The 14,217-nt window shown below is 41.9% G+C and overlaps 1 protein-coding gene across 5 annotated transcripts in view; it reads left to right on the plus strand.

Moving 5' to 3' along the window:
- SMG7 (SMG7 nonsense mediated mRNA decay factor) overlaps window positions 1-14,217 on the plus strand; it is a 102,355-nt gene that overhangs the window by 50,197 nt on the left and 37,941 nt on the right. For all 5 annotated transcript variants that reach the window (XM_039483754.1, XM_039483756.1, XM_039483753.1 and 2 more), the window contains 2 exons: window positions 2,380-2,542; window positions 2,972-3,128. In XM_039483754.1, the coding sequence (XP_039339688.1) occupies window positions 2,380-2,542; window positions 2,972-3,128 (320 nt within the window). The remainder of the gene's footprint in view (window positions 1-2,379; window positions 2,543-2,971; window positions 3,129-14,217) is intronic.

Raw genomic sequence — 14,217 nt, forward strand, 5'->3', positions numbered from 1 at the left:
AGCCCTACTCACCTACACAGACAGCATGATTTTTTTTTTTCCTCCAGTTTAACATTGCTTACCCAAATGTGGTGTTCTGTTGCGGAGACAAAAGGTTAATTAAAATTAATTAAATGTTTTAAACATTTGCTGCATTCTGAGCTTGGAGTGCCACATTTGATTCTCTGCTTCTTGAACTGGATGATCGCAAGAGATTTTGTGAAAAGCAATTTCTCCCAACTACTACTGTTTCATCTGAGAGGAAGAGTCTTTAAATTCTTTAGTAAACTCTGAACCAAGAGCTTCCTTCTTTGATTTCCTACATTTACTCTTTAGTAGTAGTAAAGAATGTTTTAACCCTGCTCAAGCTGCCTGCCTCTCCTGCTGGCAAAGTTTACACTTGAAAGCAGTGTCCACTGAAAGCAGTGTTTTGAAAGCCTTCAGTTCTGTTCATGGAGTGGAACCATTCAAAACTGAGATGTCTCCTCTGCAAAGTAAGAGTAACCAGTAATTAAAACTGCTACATTCTCTAATTTAAACAGATGAGCTTTTTTATTTTTACTCCAGATAATGTGACTTAGCTAGATAAAATTTAAAACCACAACTAACCTTGCTACCGCCCCTCCAACTGTTAATCACTGGTTCTTCTCCTAATTTTAGCCATTTTATAAATGATACTTTCCAGAATGCTTATTAGTAATTATGTACAGTGCTCAGGCATGTGGAAGGCTCTGCGGTACTGAACACATCCAAGGTGTGCAAGAACTAATTACACCCTGACTTTGTGTACTACATTGTGCTGTGTATATATAAGCAACACGTTCTGTAACATGGCATTTGCTACACTGAGCTGAATAATTTTAGCTTTCTTCTCCCCATGATATAAGAAAATCATTTTATCGAGATGGGTTGTGAAGTGAAGCATGAAATTGTAGATACCTATGGCTGGGAAGGACCTTTAGACGTCAAGTCCGGCACCCTACAGTGAGGCAGCACCAAGTAAACCTAGATCATACCTGGCATGTCCAACTTGTTCTTAAAAACCTCCAATGAGTCCACAACCTCCCTTGGAAGCCTGTTCTAGAGCTTGACCATCCTTATAGTTTTTTCCTAATATCTAACCTAAATCTCCTTTGCTGGAGATTAAGCCGATTACTACTTGTCCTACTTTCACTGCACTTGGAGAACAGTTGATCACTGTCCTTTTTATAACTACCCTTAATATATTTGAAGACTGTTATCAGGTTTCCCTCAGTCTATTTTTCTGAAGACTAAAAAGCCCAGTTTTTTTTTAACATTTCCTCATATGTCAGGTTTTCTAAACCTTTTATCATTTTTGTTCCTCTCTTCTGGACTCTCTCCAGTTTGTCCTCATCTTTCCTTTTTAGTGAAGACTGAAGCAAAATGGGCATTTAACAGCTCAGCCTTCTGGATGTCAGGAAACGGATAAATTACAATGGGCTATATTTTCAGAAATATTTTCAGCTGTATGGTACTGTGGTTGGTCATGCTGCTAAACTCGAAGCTCTCTTTACATCCAGAATTATAGGTTTAGGACTGTTCAACAAGACCAGCAGTCTCATTACGTTTCTGACTCCACTTGTAGAATCTAGGGTGCTGTATGCTCTTAGGCAAAAAACGAAACTGGGCATGGGGCTCAGAAAAGTCATTTTTTCACTTAGGCAACTAACTTTAGCTCATTATGTGATTTTTGTCTAAATTGATTGTGGTGCTAGATTGGATATCAGTCCTTATCACAGTGCATCAGAAAGGTTTAAAGTTAGTCTTCATCTGCCAGAGAATGGCAGGTGTCTAGTGTTACTGTGCTTAGTGAAGCAAGATAATTTTTATAAACATCATGTGCAATTTTCATCACTATTAATAGTTCTGTCCCATGGGATTAAATATGGAAACACTCATAATGCATAACCATACATCATGGTTGAATTTCCTGATTTATCTGTAAAAATCTTAATCATGACACTACATTTGCTGCTGTTTCATATTTTGAAAGGGAAAAAGATTAGCTGATATGTTTATGTGCAGTTTGCATAGTCACACATTTTAATGTAATCACTCTTTTGCATGTTACATTTAAACTACATGGAGTGGGCCAGTCCCCCACAGTACATGTCATCTTATGTGTACAGGTATAGAGGTCTAGCAAAGTCTTTCACACTTAACTGAGCCCCTTCCTGTGCCGTCTTAAGTGTATGTTTGCGTTGGAGGGGTAATTCGCTATTAGGGATTATCTGAGTGCCTTCTCCCCAATGGCTGAACCATTGCTAATGCAGTACAATAGAAACCACAAGTCTGAAATGTCAGTCAGTCAACTAACCCTTTCAAATGCATTCTTTCTGGGTTCCAGTACACACACTTGTATATATTTCTTTGTTACAGAGGTTGTTATTCCAAAAAGCCTTCAACTCTCAGCAGTTAGTTCATATTACTGTCATCAACCTGTTTCAACTGCATCATCTGCGAGATTTTAGCAATGAAACTGAACAGCATAGTTACAGCCAGGATGAGCAGCTTTGCTGGACACAGCTACTTGCCCTCTTCAGTAAGTACTGAGACTCCAAATAATTTTTTTGTTTTGTTCTTTGCTTCCTTTATAGTATACATTTAAAATGGATTGTGTTCCTCCCCCTCTACCCTCCCCCGCTTCAGTTTTTTGTTTTTTTTCCATTGATTCACTTGTAAGGAGATACTTACCTATTTGTCCTACTGAATCTACCACCTCTCTTCAGTTGTAAACAGAGCCTTTTTAGGAAAAACAATTTAAAAAGTTAATGGATGAACTTTGTGGTAAGAAATAGTACATTGAAAATAAGATATGATCTGCCAGTGGAATCTTTAAACTCAAATCACTAGGGTGGTTTGTTCTAAATAAATAGCCTTTCAAAATAGTGATTTATGGTGTAACACTTCTTAATTAGATTTTTGCTCAGTTTTAAAAGTTGTTATGGATTCCTCTATGTTGTCTTTTCAGTTTCCTTTCTTGGAGTCCTGTGCAAGTGTCCACTGCAGAATGACTTCCAGGAGGAGTCTTGGGGTGCATACCCGCTTCCTGCTGTAAAGGTCTCGATGGACTGGCTGAAACTTAGACCCAGTGTTTTCCAGGAGCCAGTAGTTGATGAAAGACAGTAGTGAGTCTCTCTCTTTTGATACAATTTTTTCTTTTCTCTTTTAACTTTCAGTCAGTTGTGTAGCTGGGTTTGGGATGACCAGGAGAACCGTATGGTGACTTGCCTGCCTGGTGCGAAGGTTGCAGATCTCTCAAGGCATCTAGATAGATTTATGTGTAGTGCTGGGGAGGGGCCGATGGTCGTGGTACATGCAAGTACCAATGACTTAAGGAAGGGTAGGAGAGACGTCCTGGAGGCCAAATTTAGGCTGCTAGGGAAGAGACTGAAATCCAGGACCTCTATGGTGGCATTCTCAGAAATGCTCCCAGTTCCATGTGCAGGACCAGGTAGGCAGGCAGAGCTTCAGAGTCTCAATGCGTGGATGAGACGATGGTGTAGAGAGGAGGGGTTTGGAGAAACTTTTGGGATGGGGGAGCTTATACAGGAGAGATGGGCTCCACCTAAACCAAAGTGGAACCAGACTGCTGGCGCTTAAGATTAAAAAGGTTGCAGAGTAGTTTTTAAACTAAGAGATGGGGAAAAGCCGAGTGCTGCAGAGGAGCACGTGGATCAGACAGGCACTTCTCTTAGAGGAGAGTCTAATGATAGAGATTCTCTAGGTTTTAGTCAGGAGGAGAGGATGGAAGAGGATAATCTAGGGGCCAGATCAGACGAGAAACATTCACATAAAAAAGAATCGGACACATCAGAGAAGGGCAGACAAATAAACAGTGACAATTTTTTAAAGTGCTTGTACACAAATGCTAGAAGTCTAAATAATAAGATGGGTGAACTAGAGTGCCTCTGGATAAAGGAGGATATTGATGATATAATAGGCATCACAGAAACGTGGTGGACTGAGGACAATCAGTGGGACACAATCATTCCAGGGTACAAAATATATCGGAAGGACAGAACAGGTCGTGGAGCGGGGGGGTGGCAATATATGTGAAAGAAAATGTAGAATCAAATGAAGTAAAAATCTTAAGTGAATCCACATGTTTCATAGAATCTATGGATAGTAATTTCATGCTCTAATAAGAATATAACATTAGGGATCTGTTATCAATCACCTGACCAGGACAGTGATAGTGACGATGAAATGCTAAGGGAAATTAGAGAGGCTATCAAAATTAAGAACTCAATAATAGTGGGGGATTTCAATTATCTCGATATTGACTGGGAACATGTCACTTCAGGACGAAATGCAGAGACAAAATTTCTTGATACTTTAAATGACTGCTCTTGGAGCAGCTGGTATGGGAACCCACAAGGGGAGAGGCAACTCTCGATTTAGTCCTGAGTGGAGCTCAGGAGCTTGTCTAAGAGGTAACTATAACAGGACCGCTTGGAAATAGTGACCATAATATAATAACATTTAACATCCCTGTGGTGAGAAGAACACCTCAACAGCCCAATACTGTGGTATTGAATTTCAGAACGGGGGGGGGGGGGGACTATGCAAAAATGAGGGGGTTAGTTAAAAATAAATTAAAAGGTACAGTGGCTAAAGTGAAATCCCTGCAAGCTGCATGGACGCTTTTCAAAGACACCATAATAGAGGCCCAACTTAAATGTATACTCCAAATTAAAAAACACAGTAAAAGAACTAAAAAAGAGCCACCGTGGCTTAACAACCATGTAAAAGAAGCAGTGAGAGATAAAAAGGCATCTTTTAAAAAGTGGAAGTCAAACCCTAGTGAGGTAAATAGAAAGGAACATAATAAACACTGCCTAATTAAGTGTAAACATGTAATAAGAAAAGCCAAAGAAGAGTTTGAAGAACGGCTAGTCAAAAACTCAAAAGGTAATAACAAAGTGTTTTTTAAGTACATCAGAAGCAGGAAGCCAGCTAAACAACCAGTGGGGCCCTTGGACAATCAAGATCCAAAAGGAGCACTTAAAGACGATAGTCATTGCAGAGAAACTAAATAAATTCTTTGCTTCAGTCTTCACGGCTGAGGATGTTAGGGAGATTCCCAAACCTGAGCCGGCTTTTGTAGGTGACAGATCTGAGGAATTGTCACAGATTGAGGTGTCACTAGAGGAGATTTTGGAATTCATTGATAAACTTAACATTAACAAGTCACCGGGACCAGATGGCATTCACTGAAGAGTTCTGAAAGAACTCAAATTTGAAGTTGCGGAACTATTAACTATGGTTTGTAACCTGTCCTTTAAATCAGCTTCTGTACCTAGTGACTGGAAGATAGCTAATATAATGCCAATATTTAAAAAAAGGCTCTAGAGGTGATCCCAGCAATTACAGACCAGTAAGTCTAACGTCGATACCGGGCAAATTAGTTGAAACAATAGTAAAGAATAAAGTTGTCAGACACCTAGAAGAACATAAATTGTTGGGCAAAAGTCAACATGGTTCTGTAAAGGGAAATCGTGTCTTAGTAATCTATTAGAGTTCTTTGAAGGGGTCAACAAACATGTGGACATGGGGGATTCAGTGGACATAGTGTACTTAGATTTCCAGAAAGCCTTTGACAAGGTCCCTCACCAAAAGCTCTTACTTAAATTAAGTTGTCATGGGATAAGAGGGAAGGTCCTTTCATGGATTGAGAACTGGTTAAAAGACAGGGAAAAAAGGATAGGAATAAATAGTAAATTCTCAGAATGGAGAGGGGTAACAAGTGGTGTCCCACAAGGGTCAGTCCTAGGACCAATCCTATTCAACTTATTCATAAATGATCTGGAGAAAGGAGTAAAAAGTGAGGTGGCAAAGTTTGCAGATGATACTAAACTGCTCAAGATAATTAAGACCAAAGCAGACTGTGAAGAACTTCAAAAAGATCTCACAAAACTAAGTGATTGGTCAACAAAATGGCAAATGAAATTTAATGTGGATAAATGTAAAGTAATGCACATTGGAAGAAATAACCCCAACTATACATACAATATGATGGGGGCTAATTTAGCTACAACGAGTCAGGAAAAAGATCTTGGCGTCATCGTGGATAGTTCTCTGAAGACATCCACACAGTGTGCAGCGGTGGTCAAAAAAAAGCAAACAGGATGTTAGGAATAATTAAAAAGGGGATAGAAAATAAGATGGAGAGTATCTTATTGCCCTTGTATAAATCAATGGTACACCCATATCTTGAATACTGTGTACAGATGTGGTCTCATCTCAAAAAAGATATACTGGCATTAGAAATGGTTCAGAGAAGGGCAACTAAAATGATTAGGGGTTTGGAATGGGTCCCATATGAGGAGAGATTAAAGAGGCTAGGACTTTTCAGCTTGGAAAAGAGGAGACTAAGGAGGATATGATAGAGGTATATAAAATCATGACTGATGTAGAGAAAGTAAATAAGGGAAAGTTATTTACTTGTTTCTATAATACAAGAACTAGGGGCGACCAAATGAAATTAATGGGCAGCAGGTTTAACACAAATAAAAGGAAGTTCTTCTTCACACAGCGCACAGTCAACTTGTGGAACTCCTTACCTGAGGAGGTTGTGAAGGCTAGGACTATAACAACGCTTAAGAGAACTGGATCAATTCATGGAGGTTAAGTCCGTTAATGGGTATTAGTCAGGAGGGGTAAGGAAGGGTGTCCCTAGACTCTGTTTGTCAGAGGGTGGAGATAGATGGCAGGAGAGCGATCACTTGATCATTATCTGTTGGGTTCACTCCCTCTGGGACACCTGGCATTGGCCACTGTCGGTAGACCGGATATTGGGCTAAATTGACCTTTGGTCTGACCCAGTACAGCCATTCTTATGTTCTTATGTGTAAGGTGATAGTGACTAAAGAAGAATTAATGGTAGTGAAGAAATAGACTGGGTCCCTTAACTGTTCATTTACAGACACTGAGGTTTTTAAAAGTACTGAATTTTTGTAAAGAAAAGTGAGGGTTCTGGATGTTAAACTATATACAGTATTTGCAAATATATAACCATTGTTTTTAGATTTTATTCATAGGGTTTTTTGGGAGGGGGGAGGTTTAAGGCTAGAAGGGACCATTTGAAACATCTAGTCTAACTCCTGCATAACATAAGCCAAACAACCTCACCCACTAATCTGTGTTGGTTTTTTGTACTCGCTCAGTTAGATGTACTGAGGCAGATGGCTGTAAAATGATTTTCCCATAGTCATACATTGAGGCTTGGATGTTGCTAGAATCCAAGATTCTCACATAATCTTCAATTTTGTACTGAAGGTCAGCACTGAGAGCATCTCATGGTGTTGCTCTACTCTATGCTTGTAGTACCATAACTATAGGCTTTTTGTGGTGCTGCCCAATGTATTCCATAACTACAGCAATTGTTTAATTTTGTTAGGTGTTGAAAAAACATCCATAGAGCCAAAGTGGCTATTATTGACATACGTGTAAAAATACTTTTCTTGGGATGTCTTTAAAAAAACCAAGGTGAAGTACAGTGACTAGATTGATTAACATTTATTCAGGCAGTGCCAATCTTCTGAGTAAGAATAGAGTATTGTATACCTTAATAAAGAGAAACTACTGTCATCCTGGGGGGTAAGTGGCCACAATGGACAGAGCCCTACAAAAGTAGTGAGTATAGCATAGAACCGGGAGTCTGGAGATATAGAGTATTTTCCTTGCTCAGCCCCTAATTGTGTGGCCTTGGGCAAGTCATTTAACCTCTCTCTACACCTCAGTTTCCTGATTGTCAAATAGGGATTATAGTACTTACTCACCACTGCAAAGTGCTTTGAAATCTGCCCTTAAAATGTGTTATGTACTGTTATCTCCAACAGTCACTCAAGATTTAAAGAAAAAAGCTTAGGGAATTTTTTATCTTTCCATAATCTTCCTATTTCAAAAGATAAAGACATCACTCCGTGCTTCATTTTGCCAAATCACAGGCTCAGGATAATGAAAAGGAAATCTGAATTCAACAGTTTTTCAAGTTGTTCCATCATATGTTCAGTTTCCTTTTATAGACTGCAAGTGTAATTTTAAGGGTTGTTATGAAAAAAAACTTGAGTTAAAATTAAGTAAAATTGACAGATATTAAGTTCTTCATTGATGTGTTGTCCACATGGATTCCTCTCTTACTGCAGGTGAACCCCATACACCTGAGATCAGATTCTTCTGGCCATCCATTTCTACAATTTGCAGGTTCTTTCTATCTCCACCTAACCCCCAATACCTACACAAGTTCTTTCTTACCACCCTTGGTAGAGAGATGGAATCCTTTCAGTCTGCCTGCTTCTCTTCAGTTCAGTTGCAGTGAGTGTTTTAGGTAATACAGTTGTCAGGCTGCTAACTTTTAGATTGCCTGTTGGCTTTAAAGTATTTTTTTTACTATTTTCTTTTACTAATTTTTCATAGATAATAGGCTTGGAGCCGCCTCCTCTCCCCTTGCATTTTTACGGAGACTTGAGCTGCTATGGTAGATGTTAAATCTCTGGGCTTTAGGAATGCCACTCTGTGGTGCTGCTATTCCATTCAACAGTCTAAGTGGCTATTTTGTTTAGGCAAATGTCATATCCCTGACCATTGCTTATTTGCTGCTCTTGTTCCAGGCAGACTCAGAAGGTTAGGGGTGCCTGCTTAGTTGCTTCTTCTGGAGAACTTCAGTGAAAGCTTCCTCAGACACAGAGAAAGACTGAGCCTTAGCCACATCCTTCTCCAATCTCTCTCAGCTCATGCCCACGCCAGCTGGGATTTCATCCTGAGCTCCAGGGCTGAGATGTCTAAGGCACCAATTGTCAGCTTCAATCCAGTTGTTGACTTCTTCAAGCACAGGTAGGAAGGAGCTTGACACTCCAGAGACAAGACTAGACATCCTCAGAACTAAGACACAAGAGTCAACATGTGTCTAACTTGTTTCAAGTGCCACAGTCAATGGCATCCAAATAGCCAAGATGGATTCCTCTGGAATCTTGTTACTGACTGTTAAAAAAGTATCTGCTGATTGCCTTTCCTGTTATACAGACTCTTCTTCACTCTCTGTACCCTGCACACCACTCAGAAAGCCCCCCAACCTGAAGCAAATACTCACCAGCAACTATACACCACACAACAAAAACACACCAACCCAGGAACCAAACCCTGGTGCCAACTCTGTCCACATATCTATTCAGGGGACCATCATAGGACCTAACCACATCAGCCACACCATCCGGGTCTCGTTCTCCTGCATATCTACCAATGTGATATATGCCATCATGTGCCAGCAATGCCCCTCTGCCATGTACATTGGCCAAACTGGACAGTCTCTACGCAAAAGAATAAATGGACACAAATCTGACATCAGGAATCATAACATTCAAAAACCAGTAGAAGAACACTTCAGTCTCTCTGGTCACTCAGTAACAGACCTAAAAGTGGCAATTCTTCAACAAAAAAACTTTAAAACCAGACTCCAACATGAAGCTGCAGAACTGGAATTAATTTGCAAACTGGATACCACCAGATTAGGCCTGAATAAAGACTGGGAGTGGTTGGATCATGACAAAACCTAATCTTAATTTCCCCAATACTAATTTCTCCCTACTGTTAGTCACACCTTCCTGTCAACTGTCTGTAATGGGCCACTCTCTTACCACTTCAGAAGTTATTTTTTCTCACTTGGTATCCTGCTGTTAATTGATTTATCTCATTAGACTGACCTCACACTTGGTAAAGCAACCCCCATCCTTTCATGTATTTATACAGGCTCCTGTATTTTTCACTTCATTTCCCCTCAAAATCCGATGAAGTGGGTTCTAGCCCACAAAAGCTTATGCCCAAATAAATTTGTTAGTCTCTAAAGTGCCATCACGACTCCTCGTTGTTTTTTGATGATACAGAGTAACACGGCTACCACTCTGAAACCTGTGGTCTTTTTGGCACTGTGAGTGACCTGTCTGTGGACCTGATACTGAATTACCCTTGCTGGGATGGTACTGGATTCCCCTCCAGCAGTGCAAACTAGACTTTTGGCCACCTAAATCATGGTACTGCATACAGCAGTTAAGACATCAATATGGTATACTTCCCCTAGCCAGCTACAATGGGACTCAGGGATGGACTCCAAAGATTTATCTTTGAGCAGGAGAGTGTATGGGTCCCTGGTATTCTCCTGTGTCCACCGATTCAGTATCCAAATGCTTATCAGTCATAGCCCTGCTGGACACATTGGGGGTATGAAGTGGGTCTGAGAGATTGTCAGCAACTGGTATGGCATACAATTCCATTTTCTTCCTACTCCCCAGTCAACTTCCCTGTCCTCCTTCAGGAACCCCTCTCAAGATATGCTTGAAGCAAGAGGGTGGATTCTTCCACTACTCCAAGATGCGGGGGGAGATTTAGAATTCAGGGGCAGCTGGGGTTTTTAATTCTCCTTATTTATTCTTTCTAAAGAAAGAGGGTTGGCAGCCCATTCTAGATTTTTGGTGTCTCAACAATATACACCTGGCTCACAGGAAATCCCTCAGATTCCTCAGTAGGAACATCTCATTACCAAGGTTCTGTCCTTTAGATTTTCTCCGCATTGAGGGTGTTCACTAAGTACCTGGTAGTCATAGCAGCTCATTTACAGAAACAAGGGAGGAGTTTATTCATATCCCGTTGAAGGGTTGATCTGAGGACGTTCAGCACAGCAGGTGGCCAGTGCAGTTCAAATAACCTTAAAGTTTTTTGCCACACTAAAGCTCAAAGTCAACAAAGAAAAATCCACATTCAGCAGATACCTCATGGATCTGATGATCATGGTCCCACAAGAAGTCCTATCCTCATTAAACTAGTGGAAGGACCCACTTCAGGTGTACAAGGAAGTACTCTTTGCTGCACCTCTACCTACCAAGACTCCGGGGACAGATGGCTCCATTGAGGGATGTGGAGGGTTCAGGTAAGTCACCTTCAAACACCAGGCCTGTGGTCCTCTCAAGAAGTTTGTCTGCACATAAATGTCCTGGAATTCAGAGCCATTTGCCTGGCATGCAAAGCATTCTTGCCTCTACTCCTGGGATTCACAGTCCAAGTGCTAACAAACACCACCACAGTTATACATTATGTCAGCAGTAAAGGAGGAGCTAGGTCATCTGCACAAGAGAGCATTCAGCTCTATTCCTTACCCACTGATGTCACTGGCCCTGCATCATCCAAGCATTCAGAACTTGCTAGAAGATCACCTCAGCAAGCAGTTCTCAGACCATCACAAGTGGTCAGTCAAGGACCCAGTGTTTCAGAGCACTTTTTTTGCAAGTGGAGATACCCATCCATTGACCTATTTGCCACAGGTCAGAAAAGAAATGCCAAGTGTTCTGCTCTATTCTGGGCTCTGTCCGATTCCTTTCTCATCCCCTGGATACTGAGACTAATGTATGCTTTCTCCTAATATCCTTGAAGGACCTGAGAAAACAGAGGCAAGATGTTGGATCAATTGTGATAGCCCCTGCATGGGCCAAGGAGTTCCAGTATTCAGATCTGGAACCTCTCTGTGGAGCCCCAAATCACTTTGTCTGTCCTGTGCAACATAGTCTCTCCCTTTTTAGGACCTCTATAACATTGAAAGGTTGATGGATCTCCTCCTTTGAGTGCTTAGTAATGTCTTCCCTCTGCCACCTAGCTATGAAGACTGCCTTTCTAGTAGCCATTACATCTGTTTGAAGGGTAGTAGAGATTCAGGCCCTCAGGACAGGGCTTCCTTACACTGTTTCATAAGGAAAGGGTCACTCTCAGGTCTCATCCCAAGTTCCTGCCCACATTTGTTTTAAAATGTTTGTGTGTATACATTTATTTATCTTTGTTTTCTTCCCCAAGCCTCACTCAGTCTCAGGGGAAACTAAATTTCATACACTTGATGTATTAAAGAGATTGTAAGACTACCTGAACAGGACAAAAATATTTTAGGACATACCTAAACTGTGGCCTTCGTAGAGAAAATGAGTGAAGGGTTAGGCACTATCCTCTGAGATTCTTAGCTAGTCTTCAACATATTATGAGTGAGTTAGATCCACCTAGCTGCATTAGAGCTCATTCTGCTAGACATCAGGTATCCTCTAACTGTTCCTGAAGTTTGTATGGTGGGCTGCATGCATGGTTCACTCATTTACAAGACATTATTCTTTGGTAGAGGCTTCCAGATCAGATGCTGCTTATTTTAGGGCTATTCTCCATTCATTGTTCGAGTAGGACTCCTAGTACCCACATCCAAGCTAACAGACAACTACTGTCTGTCACCTAGAGTAGAATTCATGTGGACAGTCACTCAAAGAAGAGAGAATGGTTACTTACATTACAGTAACTTACATGACATCTTCGAGATGTGTTGTCCACCATGACCTGCACTCCTTCCCCACTACTATGGAGGGTACGTCTACACTACGGGACTATTCCGAATTTGCATAAACCGGTTTTGTAAAACAGATTTTATAAAATCGAGTGCGCGCGGCTACACTAAACACATTAAATCGGTGGTGTGCGTCCATGGTCCGTGGCTAGCGTCGATTTCTGGAGCGTTGCACTGTGGGTAGCTATTCCCTAGCTATCCCATAGTTCCCGCAGCCTCCCCCGCCCCTTGGAACTTCCGGGTTGAGATCCCAGTGCCTGATGGGGCAAAAATCATTGTCGCGGGTGGTTCTGGGTAAATGTCGTCAGTCACTCCTTCGTCTGGGAAAGCAACGGCAGACAAGCATTTCGCGACTTTTTCCCCTGGATTGCCCTGGCAGATGCCATAGCATGGCAATCATGGAGCTTGTTTTGCCGTTTGTGACTCTCACCGTATGTGTACTAGATGCCGCTCACAGAGGCGATTCAGCAGCGCTACACAGAAGCATGCTTTTGCTTTTGCATGACAGCAGAGATGGTTACTAGCCATATTGCACCATCCAAACCCTTCCATAAATTGGAACTGAGGATGATCATGGCTACCAGTCCTTTTGTACCATTTGCTGCTAGTGCCCTGGCCAATCAGCCAGGCGCAAAAGCCAAGATTGGTTACTAGCCATATTGCACCTTCCATCGTTTTGTACCATTAGCTGCTGTCATAAGTGCCCCTGGCCGATCAGCCAGGGCGCAAAAGCAAAATTGGGAATGACTCCCTGAGTCAATCCCTCCTTTTTGGTATCTAAAAATAGAATCAGTGCTGCCTAATATAGGCAAGTGTGCTAGAGAACCACCGTATCATAGAACCAGAGAGCACAGCTGCTCTGTGTCAGAGCCTGCAGAAATTATCTGTATGCTATTCACAGGGGGTGCTCCTGTAACAACCCCACCTGTTGATTCCGTTCTTCCCCCAGCCTTTCTTGGCTACCGTAGCATTGTCCCCCCACTTGTGTGATGAATTAATAAAGAATGCAGGAATAAGACACACTGACTTGTTAGTGAGAAATGAGTGGAAGGCAGCCTCCAGCTGCTATGATAGTCCAGACAGGACATTAAGCAGTGTGTAGGAGAGAAGCCCAGCATTCCACTGCTAGTCCAGGGGCAACTGAATCTTTTCTTTACACATGAAGGGTGGGGGCTGATGGAGCTCAGCCCCCTGTTGCTATGATGAGGATGGTTACCAGCCATATTGCATCATCCATCCACCAGAAAAAATTAGGGCCAATAGGCTGATGACGAGGACGGTTACCAGTCCTTTTGTACCATCAGCTGAAGCTGATCATGAGGATGGATTTCCAGCTTTTTGCACGATCAGCTGATGCTGATGATGAGGATGGATTTCCATCATATTGTACCATCAGCCGCCCATGGCGGGGAGCAAGGATGTTGGTGTTGAGTGCTGCACTATCGCGTCTATCTGCAGCATTCAGTAAAGATAGGGTGACATGTAAAAGAGTCAGAGGATTGTTTTACCTTTCGCTTCTGGGGGGGGTGGGGGGTGGGTGAGTAGATTGCCAAGCTATGCCCTGACCCGCGGACAGTGTGTTTGACCCTAGAAGCATTTGGAGCTCAGCCAAGAATGCAAATAATTTTCGGAGGCTGCAGGAACTGTGGGATAGCTTCAGTCCTCCAGTCCATGAGCGTCCATTTGATTCTTTGGCTTTCCGTTACGCTTGTCACGCTGCAGTGCGCTGAGTCCCTGCTATGGCGTCTGTCTGGAGATTTTTAAAAAAGGATTCTGAATTTCATCTTCTGTAACGGAGCGCTGATAGAACGGATTTGCCTGCCCTTACAGCGATCACATCCGCATGGTCC

Source organism: Mauremys reevesii, linkage group 8, assembly GCF_016161935.1.
Source record: "Mauremys reevesii isolate NIE-2019 linkage group 8, ASM1616193v1, whole genome shotgun sequence".
Lineage (NCBI taxonomy): Eukaryota > Metazoa > Chordata > Testudines > Geoemydidae > Mauremys > Mauremys reevesii.